Source organism: Danio rerio, chromosome 25 (genome assembly GCF_049306965.1).
Source record: "Danio rerio strain Tuebingen ecotype United States chromosome 25, GRCz12tu, whole genome shotgun sequence".
Classification (NCBI taxonomy): domain Eukaryota; kingdom Metazoa; phylum Chordata; class Actinopteri; order Cypriniformes; family Danionidae; genus Danio; species Danio rerio.
Window position 1 is genome coordinate 22,562,739 of NC_133200.1, and position 25,249 is coordinate 22,587,987.

The 25,249-nt window shown below is 35.6% G+C and overlaps 2 protein-coding genes across 3 annotated transcripts in view; one reads left to right on the plus strand and one right to left on the minus strand.

Annotated features, from left to right (window-relative positions):
• Window positions 1–25,249, minus strand: part of immp2l (inner mitochondrial membrane peptidase subunit 2) — a 191,557-nt gene that overhangs the window by 21,946 nt on the left and 144,362 nt on the right. The window lies entirely within an intron of this gene.
• lrrn3a (leucine rich repeat neuronal 3a) lies at window positions 4,180–24,596 on the plus strand. The gene is made up of 2 exons (XM_021473860.3): window positions 4,180–4,418; window positions 21,600–24,596. Exon 2 carries the CDS (start codon window positions 21,954–21,956, stop codon window positions 24,027–24,029), a length of 2,076 nt encoding a protein of 691 aa, XP_021329535.1. The 5' UTR covers window positions 4,180–4,418; window positions 21,600–21,953; the 3' UTR covers window positions 24,030–24,596.

A 25,249-nucleotide genomic window follows, 5' to 3' on the forward strand; every position in this document is an offset into this window, starting at 1 on the left:
CATTTAACCTATCCATATATAACCATATATCAATGGATATTTCCTGCCAGTCCTGTGTAAATATGGCAAGCAGAGTTTATTTGTTTATAGATTTATTTATATCATGAGATAGCAGAGCGCAAAAACAGTTTGAAGTAGTACAGTATATACACAGGTGTGCTGCACCAGCTTTTCAAAATAAACGACAAGGGGCACAACTGGACCTATCTAAAAATAAAAGAGGTGATCAAAAGTTCAGAGACTAAGCCAATCACGATAAAGATTTATTTATTTATTGTTAATAACTGATTGATATTGCCTGTACTGTAAGAAGGTCTATGCATTGTACATTGCACATACTGTGTTTTCTGTTTTTGAATAATAATAATAATAATAATAATAATAATAATAATAATACAACAACAACAACAACAACAAAAACAACTACTACTACTTCTAACTGAGTTTGCATGTTCTCCCCGCGTTCGTGTGGGTTTCCTTTGGGTGCTCTGGTTTCCCCCACAGTCCAAAGACATGTGGTACAGGTGAATAAGGTAGGCTAAATTGTCTGTTGTGAATGAGTGTGTATGGATGTTTCCCAGAAATGGGTTGCAGCTGCAAGGGCATGCGCTGCTTAAAACATGTGCTGGATAAGTTGGCGGTTCATTCTGCTGTGGCGACCCCGTATTAATAAAGGCACTAAGCCCAGAAAAAAATGAATGAATAAATCAATAATAATAAATATTAATAATAATAAACTTGAAAAAAAAAATCTTAATATTAACCTGACATTTCTGTTACTGTATTAAAACTAAGATAAAGGAATCAGATCTTCAGTGCGTTAAAGTGTTGAATTGGAGTTCTAATGTTATTCCACACTAACTAGCCATACTGTTCCTCCACATTTGAGAAATATAAATCACAGTAACTGTATTTTTAATACTGACAATGAAAAATCTCCTTAGAATTGTGAAGCTTTTGTTGTCTATCTTCAAGTAAAGCAACAATATATAATATAATGTACACAACCCAAATGAAAAAAAATATCTTTTTTGATATGGACTTATGGTTGAACAATATGGACTTATTTGTTTCTTTGTCTCAAGGCCTCAGTTGTGGTTTTACAAAAATGTCGGTTGTAGCACATTTTTTTAATGAGCCTGCATTTAAGTAGTAAAAAAATTTCTTTTTGTTTTTGTGTTGTTGAGGTTTATGTTTGTCTGAGATCTTCTAAATCCTAATCAACAATAAACAAAGTTTTTTTTACATGAGCATGAAGTGTTTACATGAGCATTAGCTATTAGCAGCTATTAGCCAAGAATGCTACTCATTACTTTTTTTCTGGCTCGTTACTCTATATGGTCACTTTGGTTCACAGCTGAGAGTTTATTGTAAATGCTCAATTATGGTTTTTGTGTAAAAACAGTGGTATAAATCTTACAATTTGTCTTAGCTTGATGCTTGATCTAATGCATCGGTCAAACAAGTGTGATCATATTTTAATGAGGTTTGCTGTTAAAAGAATCCACAAGGTCATATGAAAGTGTTTTATTTTGTTTTCTAGAAAGGTTTTTGCTGGTGAATATTTAAAGGCACCAAATATAGGCTTTTCTAGCTTTAAAGCTGGTTTGCTACATGTCTCAGCTAGCATGGAAGATATTTTCAGATTTTCAAAAGCATTTGGTCTGGATAACATCTGTGTACAAAGGCCCTGTATAAAAATCTTTAAGGAGGTGGTCCTTTATGATATCATATTTTAAACTTTAGTGGATGTGTAATGTAACTGTGTGAACATAAACAACATCTTTTTATGTAATACCCTCAAAGTTCAATGCAAAGGGGGAGACAAAGGCTTTTACACAGTTAGCTCAGCAAAGCATACACTGAACAAAGTTTGGGGAGTAAAAAAAAATACATTCAGGTTAATGATGTAATAAACCCTTCAGGTTACGCGCATTCACCCCATGCATTCACCCCGCATGACACAAAGAGAGAAGAGCTTACTATTTCATTTTAATCATGCTCCAGAGAATTATAAGAAATATATAGTTCTAGCATTTGACAAAGGACAGCTTCCAGAATATCGTCCAGTTCAGTGCTGGATTCAGCTAAAAACTCCTCAGAGAAGGAACAGCTTTAACCATAATAGACAAAGCTGTGGAATGTGAGTATGCTGTAGGAGGGACATAAACAAGGAGGCAAACAACGGGAAATGCTGTTTGCCATCGTTAAATTTAGCTACAAATTCATATTTATCCGTCAAACTGATGTAAACACCCACAATCTTCACCAGCGCTGCAGCGTCTCTCTATGCGGCTGCTTTCCGTGCTTTCTACATCTCAAATAACAAACTTGCAAAAGACGTGTGAACATTTCCTATTACTTACACATGCTTATAACCCGAATACATATGAAAGACACTTGTCAGATTTAATTTTAGAGAATTAGTTCAGCTGCGTCCTTTAAATTTTCTGTCTGATTCAGGCTCAAACTGATACTGCTAATAGTTTCTCTGACAGTATTTACACAGTGGCAAAGCACGTGTCTAGAGGCGTGATGCTTTCTGGTGACGTGAAGCCGATCCGCAAATCACAGCACATTAGGTTAGATCAGACCAATCGGAGTCTCTTGTGGGAAGCATTAGGAGGAACTAGGAAATAGGAAAAGCGAAACTAGGAAAAAGGACAGTTGTTTTCCTGTTTGCTGAGTAGTAGTATATGATTAAAATAAGATATGTGAAAAAATAACATTATTTATTACAAATGAAGCATGAGCACACATGCTTAAAAAATACATGCTGGACCACCCTTTTAGGTCCTGTGAAGGAGCTAAGAGAGCTGTAATGAGTTGAGAAAACCCGTGCAAATAGAAATATCATCATCAGTTACGCACACAAATTCTCACAACTCTTTCGAATACAGAAATGTTTTGCAGACTATAATAGAAATGCATTGGGGATCCCGAAAAGTCGTTAACCTGCTTGTTTCCAGTTTAGAGTCAGACTCAGCAGTATTGTTAATTGTGCCAGACGTCAGATTATTAGGACTAAAAATATACAAACATCAAAGAACCGTGACCAGGATGTCAAAATATACCTAAAAATTCACCTCTCTTATTTCCAACAACACTTTTGATTCTAAAGAGGAAGCAGCAGGGTTCTAAACATTTTTGTTGTTGTTTTGGTGTGTTTATTTGCAGCCCATTTCTGTATTTGCGTGTACTATGATAATCTGCATGCACGTATTTTGACCAAATTGATAAAGATGCAAAAGTTTTCTCAACTTAAAAGATGTTAAGCTCTCTCAGACACCACATCCGACAGAATATCCAACAAATATTTATTTTTTAATTCAAAACATTTCTGTTAATAATTTTTTTGTATTTATTTTTATAAAATGTCACATTTAATATTAATAATAATAAGAAATGTGGGTGTGTCAATATCCTAGTGGGCAGTGCACCCCCCTTCCCTCCCAAAAACAAAAATGTTTCTTGGGCATTAAGATATGAAGTGTATTAGACTTTAGGTAATAACTGTTGAAATTCCTTAACGTCATAGAATATATATATATATATATATATATATATATATATATATATATATATATATATATATATATATATATATATATATATATATATATATATATATATATATATATATATACACATATATATATACATAATCCTCTTAAATCCTATTTACTTTAATACTTTTAAATACATATAATATGCAAAACACCTATTGTTATAGTATTTCATGCCTTTTTCCTGTATTTTAAACCAAATAAATGCAGCTTTGGTGAGCAAAAGATACATCACAATTCACACTCTTGATGTTAACATTTTAATTATTCAGTCAGAAATATTATACATATAATATTACAGTCTTGTTGTTGCCTCACCACTTATTATCAAATGTCAAACCTAAGCAAAACCACAAATCACAAATATTCCAGCGACATTTTCAGAGATTAAAAAGACCCTCTATATTGACAAGGCATAAATAAAGTAAAAGAGGGGGTAGCAAAACAATAGCCCCGCCCCTTCTTCTAGCTAACATATGCATGAGGCATCCATCCCCTGACTGACAGCTCGCCTCGACCAATCAGCTTGCACCAAACGCGCGAACGACAGGCAGCAATTTGCCTGTCCCCGGGGAAACTGGGAGGAGGGAGCGCGCACCAGCATGTGTGTATCATCAGAAGCGCGGCGCTGAAGGCTGGACGGACACGCGCTTCTCTTCTCCTCAGTCCGCCGAGCGCTCAGCATCCTTTTCCCGTATGGAGAGCGACTCCACATCTTACAAGCTCTCAAATAAAGCTACAATTCACGTGGAGCTAAATCTCAACAAAACCACACGATTCTGGAGCTCGTCCACGCGAAGGAGCGGAAAGGAATACATTATGCGTTTCAAACAAGGAATCTCATTCTCTCCGGTAAGCGCGTCTCTCTCACGCTTTCGTGACTCATGTGCATCTTTTCTGAGGGGGGATTTTAATAGCGAACCAATGCAGAGGTCGTACTGTATGCGCTCTTGATGTTTTAATAACTACATATGAGACTTGTATCACTTCTAAAATCATTTATTATCAATTTTTTTTATCATGTTTGTGATAAAAAAAAATCTATGCGTAAAAACGTCTTAATCTCGAGAAGAGACTCTACAGGTATCAAGAGGAGGAATAACGGAATCTAATAATGTGATGGAGGTTGTCATGAGGAAATTGAATTTTGTATGTGTTTGTGCGTGTGTGTGTTGGGGGGGTCATAAATTTGGCAATGCCTACCTTCATTATGCAATTAATTTGAGAATATATTAATATCAGTCTACATTTTTTTGTTATTAGTAGATTTGTATGATTATTATATTTTAGTCAAATTTTAAAGAGATTTAAATGTCAACTTTTAGTCAAAATGTATTATTTTTGTACAAATAAACAGCTGAGAAAGGCTGCTCTGTGTCTGCTCCAATTTTTTGTAAAGACGCAATGTCGCATTAAAGCCAGACTAAGTTAAAGCGGACACCTTAGTTTAAGTGTACAGTTGTAATTGCAGTCTAAATGCATTTATGCCACCTCAGAGCTGCATTCAAGTCTGCTTAAAAGCTTTACTTTGCCACATTTGTGGGGTAACATTGGCAATATAAACTGCTGAATTAAGGTGCCGCTGTGCCTGCTCAAAATTTAGTTTGAAGACGCAATGTCACATAAAAGTCAGACTAAGTTAAAGCGGCCACCTTGGTTTGTAGTGGAAACGTGTACAAGTGCAGTATAAATGCATTCATGCTACATCTGAGCAGTATTAATCATTCTTGGTAAATACATCAATTCTGTTGAACAGTTCTGTCCCACACTGCAGTGCAAATATGAGAACACTGAGCCGAAATTCTCGTATTAATTTACTATTATTCACCCTTATTTAACCTCCTGAGACTTTCATTACTCTTTAAAGCAATCTGAGATTCACTGATCCTCCATGGTCCCAACTTGTTCAAAGTCTAAAACGATGCCAAAAAAAAAAAAAAAAACAGGCAAAACCAGCCTGATCTAATGAGGAAACGTAACTATTTTAAATTTTGTCAGTTTAGTCGCTAATTTATACAAGTTCAGCCATACGAAAATGTAAGATTTTTAAAGGAGGCGTGACACCAAACCCCACCCGAAACCCAACTGTCATTTTATGAATGAGATTGTATGAATTCATACGAATTAACCACTAAATCAAAAAGTTACAAATTATCGTGAAATAGTTGGTCAAAACAGTCCATGTCTTTAGTGGTGCAATCAAAATATAATCGAGCTACGCGAACTCTTTTGTGCAAACATTAATAAAAAATAATGACTTTATGCAACAGTTTGTTCTCCTCAGTGTCAGTATATTGCGCATATTCATGAACACTGTGCACTGGATGCATTGCGTTACTTCCTCTATTTGAATCAAAGCACAGGTGAGGTAATAAGTAGGCCCATATGGAATTTGTGCACGCAGAAATCCACAGATTTTGAGCCCGTCAGTGAGTCTATTTATTTACCTGTGTAAATGTGTGTAAATTTACTCTTATTCAGTTTTTTAATTAATTTTAATATTATTATGATATAAGAATAATTAAATAAAAATGTTCATATGATTTAATTACAATACAGTTTGTAAAAAAATGTTCTGTCTTTTAGTAGATGAGAGTGAGTATCAGTATGCGAGACTTGCTTTGTTTACCAAATAAGTGGATCTAATTGGATTTGCATTGTAAACATTAAAAGCAACAACAAAAAAAAGTATTATTTGTTTATTTCGTATATGAAGTTTTTAGTTATGATACTCCTAAAATCATTCTACATAAATCCACAGATGTTTTACAAAATTCTCCGGAGAAATTGCCAAAAATGTCCGCAGATCCTCTCTGGCCCTAGTAATAAGTCAGAGTTATGACCAGGCACGATAATCATGCCCCCTATACTGACACTGAGGAGAATGAGCTATTGAAAAAAAACATTGTTGAACAAAATTATTCTTGTAGTTTGATAATATTTTGAATGAACCATGGAAGAAATACAGTCTGTTTGGAGGAAGTTTTGGAGGCGAGACTGTCTATGGAGGATGAGAGTGCTCTAAATCATCTTAGTTTGTATTTCAAAGATGATTGTAATTTTCATTTTAGTGTAAAGAAACATTTTAATGTGAAGATGCAATATTGCATAAAAGCCAGAGTAACTTAAAGCAACCCGCTTATTTTGTAGTATTTAATTGAACTGCAGTGTAAATGCATTCATGCCACCTCTGGGCTGCATTACTCAGTCTGCATAAACATACCTAAATGCTGCTCCAGAACAACTTCTGTGCCACTATTGTAGTGTAAATATGTCAATATACACAGCTGAATCAAGGATGCTTTTGTGCCAGCTCAAAATCTAGTATGAAAACCCTATGGGGTAACAAAGTTTCAGTGTATGGATTATAATCAAAATCTACTAACAAAGCTTAATGGAGGATAAAAATGACACATATTTAGTTTAAGCAGCACTGGTTCATGCCTAATGCGTATGAACAAAGTGTAGATGGGAGCAAAGAGAGAGCGAGAGAAAGAAATCAATAGGGACAATAGAGGGAAAAAATGCTAACATGTCTTGAGACAGGGCTGAAGAATATGCGACAGAAATAGCTGATATATCTATAGGGATTCTGTCAGCAGTGCTGAAGCGTAATTAATTGCTGTCATGCGGTGTGTTCACCAGCAGTGCGGAGAGCAGGTGAGAGCTGTTCGACTATATAACACACACACACACACACACACACACACACACACACACACACACACACACACACACACACACACACACACACACACACACACACACACACACACACACACACACACACACACACACACACACAGGCCATGTCAGCATAGTATCTTATCTAATTACACTACACACTAGGCGTTTGAAGTGACGCCATGTAGGGTGATAGGAAACAATGCTGATATATTACAGCACGCTGGGGAAAACACACTCACCTAGCCATGCCGAGCTCATAACTCATGAAATACATTTGGTTAGTTTGTTGTATAATATGTGGACAGAATAGAATTACAGAGTAGAGAGAATAGAACTGAATAAGCATAATTGGAATAGAATAGAACTGAGTAGAACAGGATTAAACAGAAATAACAGAGTAGAAGAAAACCAAAAGGCCAAATAGAGTAGGCTACTGTGTCTGCAAAAAAAACAAAAAAAAAAAAAAAACAATTTTGAACTGAACATATCAGAAGATAAATAAGTAGGGATGCACTGATATGGGCATTTGGCCGATATCCATAACCGATAATTCTTAAGATTTTGAGGCCAGTAACCGATATATTTTAGCCTATAAATATAAATATTTCATCATTTGGCATTTTAGTTTCTTTTGAACACATATAGCTGCTGCTTGTCAGTCAATCAATACTTCTATGTTCGTTCTTGCTGTCTATTGCAGAAAAAATGATTGATAAAAGGTTTATGATCAACTGCTGTGAGTTTAAAACTTTAACTGCAGGCGCTGCATGATGCACATGCAGGTGAATCGGAGTCAGTTTGTCCTCGGAATTAGTATGAGGATAGCCATTATGTGCGCTCGTTGTAATCATTATAAATATGCTAATCAAACTGAATACAATCTTACGTTAACTACACATAGTAAGCATCGCGTTGATAATAACAAATAATCATATCAGATTCAAACCACCCAATGAGTTCTCGCTGCTATTATTTTTACACATTTAATATTTTTCCTGAGGTCATTTGAACCAAAATACACAATGACACTCTATCAAACATATCTACAATGATAAGGAATATGATTACTTGCTGAGTTATTAAAGCACAGCAATACCAAACAAGGCAAGGACAGACTTTGAAGGAATAAACATTGTGAAGAAAGCTCCGTTAAGTAGCCTAATTTTCATATCCAACATTTAGCGATAACATTTAAAATAGCATTTTTCGGCCGATATCAATATGGCCTCCAATATATTGTGCATCTCTAAAAAAATTTGATAAGAATATTATTATTGAGTAGAATAGAATGAAATATCGAAAACAGAGAATGCAGAACATCACAGAAGAAAATAATAGTTTATTTGCCAAAAAAAAAGAAAAAGAAAAAAAAGAAATGAAACCTGTAACAGAACACACAATAAAACATAAATATATAGGAGACAAAGGGATGAAAAAGAAAAATAGTAGAACTGAGATCAGTAGAACAAAACTTAAAAGAACAAGTTAAAATGGAATATAACAGAATATAGAACAATGCAGAATGCAAACTATTAAAAATAAATAAACTAGAACTGGACATACTGTACAGTAAAGCAGAGCAAACCTAAGACACAGAATAGAATACAAAAAGAAAGAATAGAACAGAATAGAGTACAACAGAATTAAATCACAGTATTCAATACCACAGTACAGAGACTTGAACACAACAGAAGATACATCAAAGTAAACCACAAAAGAATAGAGCGGAAATCAAAAAAGTAGAATATGACATTTTAAATAGAATCCGGTGAAATAAATTATATCATAATATAAAACTGAATAAAATGGATTACAAAAAAGAAATAGAACAGAGCAGAATAAATCCTCAAAAGAAATGGAGTAAAACTGAGCACAGCACATATTGAATAGAACATAATTGAATAAAACACAGATTAGATTGAAATAAAACAAAATTTAAACAGTGAAGAATAGAAGAAAACTCTATTATTTAATAATAATTTGACATAGCATGGCAGAGCAGACTCAGAGTAGGCCAAATTAGAAATGAGCTGAAAACAATATGATTTTGTTAAGTAGAATAGCATGGAATAGATAAACGAGAAAAGAGTATAGCAAAGTAAAAACAATAATAAAAAAACAAAATAATCAAAATAAAACAGAACTGAAAAATGCATACTGAAACAAAACACATCATGAACAAATATTATAAATATATTATAATTTAAAAAAGAATGAACTAGAACAGAATATAATAGAATTTCAATTATGGGTAATAGCATTATTATATAATAGAACTGATTTATAATAGCAGTATGAATAAACCCTAACAGAGTACACTGAGCTGAGCTTAAAATGAGCTGAATCAACATGATTCTTGAGTTTTTTTTTGGGACAACTTAAATGATTTATGTTCAATCCACTTAAATTAGTAAAAACAATTAGGTTAGTGTTATGGATTTGTGTTGGGACAACATGAAGGACTTGTGTGGAAACTTGTTTTTTTTTTGTTACAATGTAGAATGCATGTAGAAGTCATCCTTGTATATTCGACTCTTCTTGTATATACTTGACTTCTTAACTCCTAATGTCGCTAGTTAATAGACAAAATTCTTTTTTTTCAACACATGCCATAATCTGTAAAATATCAGCATCTACCAAATGGTTGATATGTCGGTTTATGGTAAAAGTACTAGAATCAATACATATACTATGTAAAATCTGAAAATATAAAGCAGGAGAGCAATTTATTTAAAAAATATTCAAAATAAAACATTTTTTGAATGCTAAATCATCTTTTTCCCCCCTAAAATATGCCATAAAACATTTCAGATTTCAGTTTTCTTGTTTTTTTTTTTACGGCTAAACCAAATTCAAGTGTACCAGTGCAACAGAATTGTTTGTTTGATTTTTTTTAGTAAACCAACAATGCTGTGTGTTTAAACTATTATTTAAAACAGTCATTCTTTAAATTACTTTAACAGTCATTATTTAAAACAGTAAAAACATGGTCAACCGTTTAAATTGAAAGATGAAATGAAAACATTTCCTCAGCTAATTTTACAGCTTTTCAAGCCAAACTAAAAGTGGATTCGAAACCACGCAGGTGAACACCAATGGTCAAGAGTTAAATGTACAATCCATCAGTGGTTTGAAGAGTACAGAAAAATTATACTCAAGTACTATTACTTGCCACAAAATGTAGTGCAAGTAAAGTAAACAAACGTGTTGTTAATACTGCTCAAAGTATTAGTATAAAGTAAAATTTTTTTTTTAAAGTGAGTATTATGCTGTGACAATGATTCCACCTTATACCCTGCAGATTAAAAATGTAGCTTAAGTTTGATGCGTTTACATGGGGAGCAAAATCTGTGTAACCTTAGAGGCAAACAATAAAGCTGTAACATTATGGTAATGCTTAGGTCAGTGTTTCCCAACCCTGTTCCTGGAGGCACACCGACAGTGCATATTTTGAACATCTCCTTTATCTAATCCATTCATTTCAGATTTTGGAGTCTCTTCTACTGTTTTGATGAGTTGATTCAGGTGTGTTTGATTTGGGAGAGGTTGACAATGTGTACAGTTGGTGTGCCTTCAGCAACAAGGTTAGGAAACACTGGCTTTGGTTACTAATTTTGAACCCTGACTAACAAACTACGAGCATCCATCAGGTGTGGCACAGCAAACCAAGCTCATGCAGCACTGCTAGAATACATGCCACTTTTGCATGTGCTTGAAAACGGAAGATTCTGTAGTGCATTTAGTGACTGTTTTTAAATTAATTTTGAGATTTCAGCCATTATCCAGTAGAGATCTTTTATCTTTTCATCAGTGATGTTGTGTTTAACAATTTCGCGTCTTTTTGGACATTTTTGATGCTTCCAAACTGCAAATTTTTAGGACATCTGTGTCTTGAAGTCAGTCTGGCCGCATTTACACTGCAGATCTTGATGGTCAATTCGGATTTTGTGACTGAATCCAATTTTTGGACGACCTGCTTACATCATCTTTTAAAAGTGAATCAAATCTGATTGTCTGCATTTACACTGCACATAATAACAAGACGCAATGACCAGGAAAAAAAGAGCAGGCGCTGACTGACATTTGACAATAAAAGAGCGCCCATTTCTCCATTCCTGTGTTTAATCTGTTAGCTGGGTTTCATTTTTTTATTCTTTTTTGACAAGTTGTTTTACTATCGTTTATGACAGAAAAGTTCTGATTTGGCCATCTTCTTTTAATCTAGGCTTTTTTAAACCAAAAGACATGTTAATGTAATGTCCATGGCGTGATTTAAGCATGTGATGTATGCAACAGTTTTATATATTGTTTATGTGGCGGATGTTGTGCTCTCTCTCTCTCTCTCTTTCTCTCTCGTTTGCTAACATACTTGAATACTTGTGCTTTATGACAATTTAAAAGCTTCTTTTGTTCTAGTAAGGATGCTCATTTCGGTTAATTTTGTCAATTGACAACCGTCGCTCGTTAACCAAATATTAACCGATAACCGGTCAGATTAATATTAAATTACTATTTAATAAATAAAAAAAATGACGTGTCTATTTTGTGTCTGACACATTAAATATGGCATTTTAAAATACTGATTTATTTTAACATGTCAACCACATCATACAGAACAACGGCACATCTTCAAGCACCTGCAATGTTTCCAACAGCAAAGAAAAACAGAATAAACTAAATAACAAAATAAGTAGACCTGCCCTAGATATTTTCACTTAAATGACAAGTTTAAATCAAAACACTGACTGAATTCTTTTTAAGAACCAGCATAGACTGTTTGTCCAATCACATTTTTTTTCTTCCGTCAAATAAAAATAGCAAGCTACCTCAAATTGATCGCTCCATGGAAAATATGTATTTTATCAACAGAAACTCTGCCTCTGCTTTCATTTGATTGGAGAATGAAAAAGACACAACTGACGTAACAAGCTTTTTCTGCTTAGAGTTGACTTTTTTTTAACTGCGACCGCACAGCGCGCAGTGGCAGGGCTTCGAAAAGAACTCACGTCCATTAGTAAACCATTCAAAATATGCACCTCTCTGTTTGCTGTGATTGGCTACTTATGCAGCCGAACTTCAAAAATATGTATTATAATATTTTTTAATCATTTAACTGACACCATTAATCGGTTAAAAGCGCACCCTTTCGGTTAATGGTAAATCAGTTATTATGCGCATCAATAGTTCTAGTAAATGAAATGTAAGGTTTTAAGACTCTGCTGAAGTTTGTTTTAAAATTAAATCGCCTGTGTTGACATCATTCGTTACGGTTTTTAATGACGCGCGACTCACATTGGTAGGTGAAAATCTGATCTATCTGCTTACACTGCAGACACGAGAGCAAAGATCTGACTCATATTGGATAAATTTCCACATATGAACAAGGCCTGAATCTGATTTAAATCCTGCTTACACATACATGGGCCGAATCCTATCTGTGCTACATGGAAGAAAAAATCGAAATTGGGTCACTTAAACCATGCAGTGTAAATGCAGCCTTTGTCCGATGCAATTTTTCGATGCATGATTTGATTGGACAGGAATCACAGAACTAATTATTCTACTGCCAATCTGCGTAGGCAAGAAAAATTGAGAGACTGCAGATTGAAAGGATTAGCGGAGTAAAAGAACAGGTACAGCACAAAAAAAAAAAAGTACACACTTTTAAAACTACTACGTAAAGTGCAATCCCTGAGGAAAATTGACTCAATTAAAGTAGTTTGAGTATTTGTAATTTGTTACTTTACACCACTGAAATCCATTAACTGTTTGTGTTTTGCACACATTTATCGTTCTTACTTTCATTCCCTGCGAAGTTTGAAACCAAACCCGAGCAGCACTTCAGATCCACTCCACTCCTAAACACAGACCAAACGGGAAGGCTTTTTTTTTTACATCGTACTGTGACAAGGTGTCACCTCAATTCCAGATGGCACCCCACACACACTTTGCTAAAAAAAAAATGCTACCCGCTGCCCGAAGTACGGCAAGGTTTCAACTCATTCCATCCTAGTGAATAAAACATTGCGCAGCAGGGCTATTTTATGTGTTGTCTGTTGCTTCAGATGAGTGTTTGTGTGTCTGTGTGTGTTCGTTTCATGAGTGCTTTCTCTAAAAGAGGCAAGCCATAAATATTTCAGGTAAAGTGGATGGACTCTTGACTCTAGGAAAGGGGTTGTCAACAAAAATGTGTGATTAATGCACATGGACAGAGGAACTGCTGTTGGTGTTGTTCCGACAAAATACACTACACACTTCCAGTCAAAAAGAGAGAGAAAAACACGTAGACAAAAACTCACAGCACTCAGTCATTCAGTCAATCAAAATGCACTTTGTGTTTCAAATATGGCAGGATTTTAGATTGATTTCACTATTGAAAGGACAAACAGGCATCTTACATACAACTTTGGCTTTATTTGGAATCATTTTTGTTATAAATCACATATATTTTTCTATAAATCCATTTTACTTTTGGTCTTTAGATTTCAGTTTTAGTATCGGAAACTAATTTAAAAAAGCATATTTTTTCCCTTTAATTAGGAATGTTACCTTGGGAACAAACTGAAACAAATTTTACATAAAGGCCACAAAATAATTAAACTGAAAATAACCCAATTTATTTTTCAAAAGGTGCTAATATTTATATATTTTAATATTTTTTATCTCATTTAATGGCATTTAAAAAGTAATTATTTTAAAATGTTTTTAAATACTTTAAAATACTTTTAAAATTAAGTACTGTATAATATTTTAACAACAGATTATATTTGATATAAATAACCTTTTTAAGAAGAATTTAAAATAGAAAATATACAACAATATAAAAATAAGCCAACCATAAAATTATTAAATAAATGCATTATATGCATACATAGTATAAATTTAACATTAATTTTCATTTAAAATAAAATATGTTACAGTTTGATCGTTACAGATTAATTTAGATTTTGAGATTAAAGTTATTAAATGCTATTAAAAAGTCGCAGCTTTTATCTTGTGTTTATTTTTAGGATCATACAGTGCATGTATCGAGTTACAGTGGGTTACAAAAATAAAACACATCATACGTTAATGCTTTTATTTTATAGTAGGTTATTTATTAAGAAATGTAGCCTACTGTATATGACATGGGCCTGTTGGTTAGAACATTTCTGCAGTGGTATAAATAGCCTCATTATTTATTTGTTTATATGATTTATACATAATATTAAAATAAGTGTTAGCTTTTGTAAGTGATTTTATGTTTTAGTATAGAATATGTATAGTTTTCAAAAATATTTGTAATGGAAATTCTTTAATGTGTGTGCGTGTAAAACAATATAATTTGCACAAAAAAATTATGGGGTTCTTCTCTGAAGAATAGTTACTCCACCCTGTTTAGAGCACCATTATGGGCGTTTTATAACTAACATGGTTGAAACGATAGATCTGCGACAGTGAAGCTACGGGTTTTGGGAAACACTCATCGTTACATCGTTCTTTTCCCAAATAATGCATCGTTCAATAATAGTTCAGCCACTAGTTACGTTGTTGTTTGGAAAACGCAGCTCAGATTGATCAACACAATCTCATGGCAATTCGTAACTTTGTGATTTTGTGGCTCATTTGTATGCATTTGAAATCTCATTCTTACATTTTAGTATGATGTGCTCATCCACACCTTGGGTAAGGGATTGAGATTGGGGCAATATTTATCTATGAATGAAATCAATTCATAAAAATTAGCCACTTTTCTGACAATACAAATTATTTCTGCAAAATTGTTGCAAACAATTTATATAGGTTGAATTTAGAAAAAATAAATAAATAAATTGAGTATTGTTCAACTTAAATTGTTTGTTTAATTTCAACCCAAACAAATTGTTCACAACAGCTTACCTTACAAAAGTAAATTTAAGGAATCATCTTTGAATATATATATATATATATATATATTTTTTAGCGTACTTATGTTGTTACATTTTTTCATGAAATTGGGATGGATTGATACCCTCAGTGAAACTTTCCAGTAGAAATCCATCTGTCCACTCACATTCAACCACTGTTTCACAAACCATAATATATCATTGATAAAAACCATATCATTAGAGCATTACATTAACATTCTGCAACACACCATGTAGCCGTATGCATGAATAATGCGCATGTCGAGCCATGATGCTGGTTAACTGACCCTTTGACCCTTTCCTGCATTCAGAAACAGAAGCACTCTCTACTATTTCAATCACTATTTGCCATAATGAAGTGAGCAGAACAGTGGAGGCTCTCAGTAACAAGGACACATACAAGAACATGGCAGATTAGTGTGTGTGGGCATCTTTACAGCAAAGCTCTTAACAGAAAATGGACAGAAATGGGAGAAATGAAGAGAACACGACATGTGTTTGTATATGTGCGTGTGATGACACATCTGCAGTTTTTTTGCTACTAAACAAATCTGACATTTGAGAAATATATCTAGACAACTTTTAAAAGAAAAGTGCACAATATACTTCTTTTGAATTCATAATACAATATAATAATTTAATATACAGTATATATATATATCACATGAGTAGCAGTGTAATATGGCTGTATATCGGCACTGGTGGGAGGCGTGTGTTGGCATGAGACCACAGGCAGAGGCCAATATACTGTACAGCCATATCACACTGCTACGAGTGTGATATTGTGTTTATACAATAGTTCGACAGCATAATCATGTGTATAAAAAAGAGAAAAAAACAAAATCAAACACGGACAGTCTAAAAATCTTTTTGTAAGAGAACTACTTTCTTCAGCCATTCATTCACATCTACAGCTGACATTAAAACAGCAGAAACCGTTGCTACTTCACAAACATCACTTTAAAGCTAGTATTAGAATGATTCTCTAGCGTAATGTCCAAACAGGTGATTCTGCTCACATATTAAGAATATAAGGCTGAACGGCATGAAATGCCATCAGTCTAAAGACATTACCCTATTATTTGCAATCGAGAGATCAAAATAAATAACTCTGAAAAAGCCAAGCACTACTAGATTACTGCTGTGTTTGCAATAACAATAACAATTACAATAACAACTGTTAACACATGCAGGCATTTCTTCTTTCTTTCTTTTTACTTAACTAGTCCGCAGTAACGAAAGCAGGAGACTTATTAGAAACAAACAGATGGCCTACCAAAAGGCAAATCAGGGTTATACAAAGAGTGGCCAACTCAAAATACATACATTCCTTTAATGTTAGTCCCATCTCACACTCAATACACTACAATTATGTAGTATCAATACCGCACTACGACATGCAAAAGAAAGAGATCGACTTAAGGGCGTCATACACCCGAAGCACCGCTCTGCGACGCACGCATTTCAGAATTCTAAACATAAGTCTCTATCAGGGTAAACACATCGGCTCTGCAAGTCGGCAGCTGTCCGTGGTGCCCAGCCATGACTCAGGACACTGCTCATTTTTCTGCCACACCACAGAGTGCCATTTGAATAGTTTAATTTTAAATAGAATGCGAATGTACGCGTCTGGTGTGCGATACTTTTAACTGTCATGTGCAGGCCGTGTCGTGGCGCATCCGGTGTGCGACAAACTTCAGAAAGTCTCTTACCAGTTTAATAATGATTTGATCAGCTGTAGTTAGAAATTATGACATTTTCTCCTTTAAGGGCTTATTATGTGGTCTCTGTCACCATCTTATGGATGGACAACGCCAACTGTATTTGCTCTGTTTAATAACAAACTAATGTTTCTCTGAAATTATAAATATTTAAAATAGGCACTGTCTTTATAAATAAACTGCATAGTTGCAATCTAAACAACTATATTCTTCCCTAAAAGCCTCAAAAGTACATTCTGTTGTCCAACAGCTGCATTATTTGTCAAACTGTAGTGAGTTTATTGATTTGCTGTCACTCTATGTGGCAGAGTATTAAACAAGATTGAAAAGGCAGATATACGAGTTCTGATATTGCAGAATATCACACGGCTATCAGCCAATCAGATTCGAGAACCTGACAGAACTGTTGTATAATACATATATAATATAATATATAAATAGTTTTCTGCACAGACTACATTTTTTAAAATCACGATTTATTGCTATCATAAATTCAAAAGTAGTACGTTGTCCACTTTGTTTTAAAAGGTAATGTATATGGAAGAAAGTGCAACAACACTTTCAATATCTGATTACTTCTAATAAAAACTTGATAACAATACTTTAACGTAAGCTGCGTCCCAAATCGCATACGTATGCACTATTCTACGCCATTTTGTAGTATAAATAGTGTAAGTAGTGTGTTCACACTGAAAACTCAAAAAAATCATAAGTGCACTTTAACTACCCGGATGATGCACTCATTCAGCCGCTAAAATGAAGTGTGTAATGATGGACACTTCATGCACTCAACGACCGTAGATTTGCTTACGTAGCGGAAAGGGCGGAGCTATCGAACGCATACAGTATGTTGGATAACTTTATATATTTTGGATGGTGAAAGCTAAATTCTCCTAAGAGAGTGATTAGCGGCTCCCGATGGTAAATGCGGCAATACTCACGGCAGGTATTATTTAATAATTCGGTCATTTATTTCACTGATTTGGCAACCGTCAAACGTCATCAGGGAAACGGTTTGAATTTCCGCTTAGTAAAAAAACATTAGTGTGCCATTTGGGATGCCACTACATACATATACTATCCTGTTGAGTGTGTAAGTGCATAAGTACATAGTGCATGAGTGCATAGTGTATAGTGTGCCATTTGGGACGCAGCTATAGACATTACTGTAATCAAATTAAATCTAAAACCAACTGCCACAGCAAATATTTAGTGATATAGCGATTTGGGTTCCCAGTTCCTGTCCTTGCACCACGCTGTTTTCAGATATAATACTATAACACTGTTTACAGAGAGCTGCTTGTGATAGAAGTACAGATGTATGAACTGTGTTCAGAATTACAGGGTCCTTACAAGATTTCACTACTCCATACTAATCTGACCATTGAAAATCTTTACTTCAGAACATTTATTCATTGATTTGAGACTGCCTGCAGCATATGTATCATAATATGTTGGGCTCACACCAAAAGCAAACTTACTTTAAAGTATTACCTTAAAGGTAAAACAAAGTCAATGCAAACACACAAATATATGAGAATTGATTGTAATTATAGAAGAATCCATGTATGCAATTAGCGTAATGTGAAATATATCCCATGAGTATGCTAATGCGAGTGATATCGCTTTCCATTTGGTGTGATCTCAGCATTAGGCCAATTACAAATGTTCTCATTGGTTGAGACACGAGATGACGCCCATCCCAGGCTAGAACTGTTACAAAATAACAATTAAGCTTTAGTAATAATACTAATTTCTTGACATCAAAAAAGCCACTTCTTTCAGTCAGCCTTTCCTAACACTTCAACACACCACCGAATTCTCATACATCAGATAGTAAGCAGCTTCTGAAACAAGTTTTACAACCTCATCATTTGCACTGTTGTTGGGATGAATGGTGATCTTTGCGCAATCCTGGCAAAAAAGCGGACTACAGGACCAAACAGATGGCAAAGCAAGGAGAACAGAGGAAAAAAAAATGCTCCCACCTGCTTGTGTTGACTCGCTGCCATAGTCAGACTAACATAAGCACACTGTCCTAGAGGGCTTCTTTTGCAAACCCGCTCCTATAGTGATCCTGACAGCTTCATCTAGCTTGGCCAGGCTGCTCTGTGCTTTTTGTCCTCAAGGTTGCAAGCCAATCATAATTTCAAAATATAAAGTGAGATCTAGCAAATATACTGTACAGAGATTTTCTGTGTCAGCGTCCACATTTTTTATATTTATATATGTAAGAGCTGTCAATCGATATTATTGAATGTAAACCTTATCACAAACCACACAGTCTATAGCAGTACTTTTTTGGTAATCAAGTTGTCAGCCTGTGCAAGACAGAGAGTTAAAGGGCACCTATTTTACCTCTTTTTCAAGATTTAAGATGAGTCTTTTGTTTCTCCAGAATGTGTCTGTAAGATTTCAGCTCTAAACACCCATCAGATTATATATTATAGCTTTCATAATATTGAAATTAACTGCTCTAAACAAAAAAAGTAGCTGTTTTTGTTGCCTTTGCCTTTAAGGCTAGTTCATCGCCCACCATTCCCCAGTGCCTGTCAATGTGTCTGTCTCCATCAGATAAACAGCATAGTGACAGACATGAAGGAAGCAGATTTCATGTAAAGTTTGTGAGAAATACTACAGTAAAATACTACAAGAACTTTCTGCAATGAGTCATAAACAATGTTGTAACAAAGTTCATGCGCACACACAGCGGACACACACTCGTAGCGCACACAATTAACGGCAAATGTGACAGGATATAGGTTAATATCCTTTGCTGTATGGATTTATATAAATATATATATATATATATATATATATATATATATATATATATATATATATATATATATATATATATATATATAATTATTATATACATATAATTTTTTATATTTATACTGTATATATATATATATATATATATATATATATATATATATATATATATATATATATATATATATATATATATATATATATATATATCCAAATTGTCCACAAATTTCTGTGAATTACCGCCGTTTATCAGTCATTTCACAAAAAAAAATCACAAAAACAAATCGTGAAAAACTAAAGGGGTCTGCCTGTCTTGTGGATATGATTATACACATTACTATGGAGACATGTTAAAACACGTTTGGCAATCAATTCAGTGGGCGGGGAAACCGCACTCCTATGTCACATTGCGCCTCAAAATGGGAGGGATTTGGATCCAATTTTAACGTCAGGAAGTTTAAAAAAAAAAAAATAGTCGTATTGTGTTTCTAACACTCCAATGTGACTGTGGACACGCTATGAGTACACACAGTTCTGTCCAAACAGCTTCCAAAAGATTATTATCATCAGGTGCCCTTTGAAGTCTTTATGAAATCATGAAAAATTGTCTTTCAGCATGATTATGCTAGCCTTAAGGTTATCTAAAAGCTAGTGTGCTCCAAAACAATGACCAATTTAGAACTTTCACCAATATTAACAATCAGCAATGTTGATGACATCATACTTCACATCAGCTTCTCTTCAGATATTTCCTCCAGTGCTGGCTAGAATCTGAAGTGTACCCCTCCATACTCTTTAGTGAAATCTCAGATGTTTGATTTCATGTTACATGAAAATTTTCCAAAATCCAATTAGTGTTTTACATGTATTTTTATAACATTTGATTGCAAATGTGAGGTTCATGCTAAGAACAGTGTTATGTACTGTAAATGCCCCCAGAGACATTTTGATATGCTTTTTTTAAATTAATTTCTTTAATACTTTAATAAACACTCATAACACATCTGTTTTTAATCATTGTATACTCTAAAAGGGTAAAGAACAACTCACATGCAGCACCACAATCACATATTTTACACACACAGTGCTGCTGTTCCACTATTTAAAACATTTTAAGTAAGTTTTCCGCAGCCACAGAACAGGTACACTACAAAGCACAGTTTACAGGCACATTTTAAAATGTCCTAATTAACTTACTACGCCACTGGCAGCTGCCACTGAGAGACAAAATACCGTGGTTATCGCCAAGCCCTTTGGGATAGCACTTCATTGTGGAATAATTGCCCCTCTGTGCATTCAGCTGGCTTTAATGTCTATTTATGAGACAATAAAAACCAATGTTAGCAATGCCCTTAGTATGCTTGGATAACACGTTGGAAAGGAATGTGAAACACAAATTAAATGTGTTATGTATGATGGGAATGACACTTGTTAAATTGGCTTTCATATAAATGTGGTTAAAGTAAGTTATTATATTCATAACGCATCATAGCGTAGGAATGAAAGCAACAGATTTAAGTGTCAGGCCAGTCAGTCACCAAATAAAGCACGTTATCTCACAAATGCAAAATGATCTGTGACAGAAATAAGATGGAACTGCATACTGATGCACTTATACAAAGACCAGGTGGAGTAAATATACACTTCTGTCATAAACCAAACATTCAGGACTATGGAAATGTATGCTAATTTTTTTTACCACCAGCATTCATGCACATAAAAAGCCACTGACATTAATATATTGCTAGAGCAGTCTCGGTGGTCACGTGACAGGTATGAAAAAGGCAGGTGTATGAGGTCAAAACAGCAATATTGTGTTATTTGATGGCTCAAAAAAGCAATAATACATTCACTCATATGGCCTAAATATATTTTCATGCTTCTAAATGCCAAGATGGCTCTTCTTGACGCTAATGTGACACCGTATTCATTACCTCTCTCCTGTCTCTTATTTTCCGCAGATGGGAAGTGACGAGTGTGACTGATTGAACATAATAACGATGGCAGACAAGTGGTCCATTCCCAACAGGAACCTGAGCTCACCCTGCAAATTTCCACTTTCCCTGCTTCTATTCCCCTAAGGATACGCTGACCTTCACATTTGCAGCCTGCATGACAACCCAAAGCTGAGTAAATTGAAAGGTTGCAACTCTCTGCCAAGGACGATAACAGACAAAATCGCTGCTTTGGGGAACTTGCCATCAGCAGAAATACACCCATGTTGTCATAACAAATGATTCTGTGTTAGTGAATTTAACGCCTGGAACGCCAGACCCCATAAGGACCAATTACAAGCTGAAGAGAGCAGGACCAAGATGAAAGATTTGCTGTTTGCAGTTTGTTTGCTGGCAGGACTCGCACTGACGAACTCAGTTCAGGCCTCTAAGTGGAGTGTTGTGTGCCTCAAGCTGTGCAAATGTGAAATCCGACCCTGGTTCTCTCCCTTGTCCATGTATAATGAGGCTCCGACTGTGGACTGTAATGATCTAGGACTTTTGACTCTGCCGGAGAGGTTGCCTTCAGACACACAAGTACTTCTATCACAAGCAAACAGCATTGCAAAGATTGACAGTCCCTTGGACTACCTGGTAAACCTAACTGAGGTAGACCTATCTCGAAATAACATATCCTCACTGAGTGATATATATATAGGTCACATTCCACAACTTTTGTCTTTGCACCTAGAAGAGAACTGGCTAAGCAGCCTTCATGATAATTTCCTTGCACACTTTCCAAACTTGCAAGAGCTCTATGTTAACCATAACCTACTCTCCTTGATCAGTGCAGAGGCTTTCCAAGGGCTTAATAAGCTTTTGAGGCTTCATCTTAATTCCAACCAGCTAAGAGCCATAAGATCAGAGTGGTTCCAGGATCTTTCCCAGCTAGAAATCTTGATGATAGGAGAGAATCCAATTGCCAGAATACAAAACATGAATTTCAAGCCCCTTATCAATCTCCGCAGTCTTGTGCTAACCAGAATGAACCTCACTGAAATCCCTGACAGTGCCCTGGTTGGCCTTGATAAGCTAGAAAGCGTGTCATTCTATGATAATATGTTCCCAAAAGTACCTCAAGCTGCTCTCAGACAAGTGCGGAACCTCAAATTTCTGGACCTTAACAAGAATCCCATCGAGAGGATCCAAAGGGGTGACTTTGTCGACATGATCCATTTGAAAGAACTTGGTATTAACAGCATGCCAGAGTTAGTTTCAATCGACAGCTTCGCCTTGCATAACCTACCAGAGCTTACCAAAATCGAAGCCACAAACAACCCCCGACTTTCCTATATTCACCCAAATGCTTTTTCTCAACTCCCAAGACTGGAGTCCTTGATGCTGAATAGCAATGCCCTTAGGGCCCTTCATCACATAACAGTGGAATCCTTGCCTAACCTTCAAGAGGTGAGCATCCACTCCAACCCCATTTACTGTGACTGTGTCATTCGCTGGATCAATATGAACAATACCAGGGTCCGCTTCATGGAACTGGATGCCCTTTTATGCGCAGGGCCTTCAGAGTTTGAAGGTCGTCTTGTCAAGCAGGTGCATTCACGAGAAATGGCAGATATCTGCCTGCCACTAATATCTCCAGAGAGCCTTCCTGATCAGGTAAATGTGGGAACTGGTCATTTGGTGTCTCTCCACTGCAGGGCATTTGCCGACCCTGAACCGGAGATTTATTGGGTCACACCTTCAGGCGAGAAGATCTTGCCTCAGATGGACTCCAAGAAGTATCACCTGCATCCCGAGGGAACGTTTGACATTTATGGTATTACAGAGAACGAAGCCGGACAGTACACTTGCGTGGCTCACAATCTCATAGGTGTGGACATGAGATCTGTCTTGGTCATTGTAAATGGCTATTATCCACTACTGGTAAATGAATCTCTACACATCCAAGTCGAAAACACAGAGCCAAATTCGGTGAGCATATCTTGGGTGCCACCCAAGGGAAGTCTTGTTTCGAATATTAAGTGGTCAACCAATTCTCAGCACCACTCCTTGCAGTTCACTTCCCATGTGGTGTCTAATGTAAAAAAGTTCAACCTCACAAACTTACACTCACTGACGCAGTACGAGGTGTGTGTGGAGATTACAGACATGCAAAGTAGACATTTGAAAAACTGCATTAATGTCACCACCACTGAGGTTTCCAAAAGAAAAAATGATGATGTCATCAACGACGGATTGATAATCAGCCTCACTGCTGTGCTTCTGATTATGTCTGCAGTGGCCTGTTCGTTCATTTGCATGTTGCGGAGGAATGATCCCCTTTACAGGAAATTACGAAATCAGCAGTCTGAAATATTACCATCACACATTAAACCAAACTGGCGCTCAAGGGCTAAAGCCAATGATTCAGAAACAGACTTGACCAAAAACTCTATTTGAGAGATGAGCAGCAGTTTGGGAAACCATAGACACTAGACTGTGTCTAATATCTCTCAATCTGATAGGACTCTCACTGCTGGATCATGATCAAATGGATTCCGTGTGGGGTTTGTGGTGCAAGACATTTCTTGCTAAATCTGACATTGATTGCCCAAAAGCCACTAATTGTTTAAATGTCACTCTACACTGGGGAGCATGATGAGAAACGCTATTTCAGGATCAAAGAACTGCACATGAAAGGTTGGGCTTGACTGTTTACACAGAGTGCAAAGCCTCAGTGGCCGAGTGTTTTTAACGTGGGCTTCTAGCAACACTACTTGTGGTGTATCATTGGTAAAATAAACAATGTCAAGTTTATGATGGACTACGCTTTGTAGAATAGGTCATAACAGATAACACATGTACAAGACTTTGTGATAAAAATACGTTTATATGGAAAATGATGACTGGATGTGTTTTACTCTACAGTTTGTTCATCTGGCTAATTATACTGTCAGTTGAGAAGGCATACTGTAACCTTATTAAAACAGCCTAAAGTCTGTGTGAGATTAAAATGTACAATGTTTATTTTGCTAGCACGTATTGTTACTCTATAGGTAAACAATTAGGGTGCTTTCACGCTTGGTTCAGTTGCCTGGACTGAACCCAAGTTTGATTGTGCCCCCTCGCCACCTTCTCGGCTGGTTTGTGTTTACACTGTCTTTTTTTCCTTCTGAACCTGGTACGCTTGCATCATCAAGTTGCTGCTTTGTGTACAGCTGTTGCTAGGTGACAGCCTCGAAAGCAAAGCACCAAAATGGAAATGTCTGCATATTATGGTTATTCTGCTTTTGCTAAATCTTTTGGTTTTGTTAACAAACAAACAAATACAGAGAGCCACTTGTGTCTATCTACCAAAAAAAAAAAAAAAACATTAAAAACATTCAGAACATCACGCGAAGTCTGCAGAAGTCGTTGGTGGAGACAAGCAGACATTATCACTGTGTTTTTACTGGGTTAGTCCCACTTGTTGCCAAGGTAAGACAAGGTGATACACAGACATACACACACACGAATGAACGTTATGAAAACTAAAGTTTGTTGTACAGTTGGCGGTTCACTTCCATTATTTGGGAAGATTGCATTCATATCAAAAGTGAACCGTACAGTTTGCACGAACCTTACCCCAGACCACCTCTTTCAGGCAGACTTGGGTACGGTTCACCAGTGCGCACCCAAGT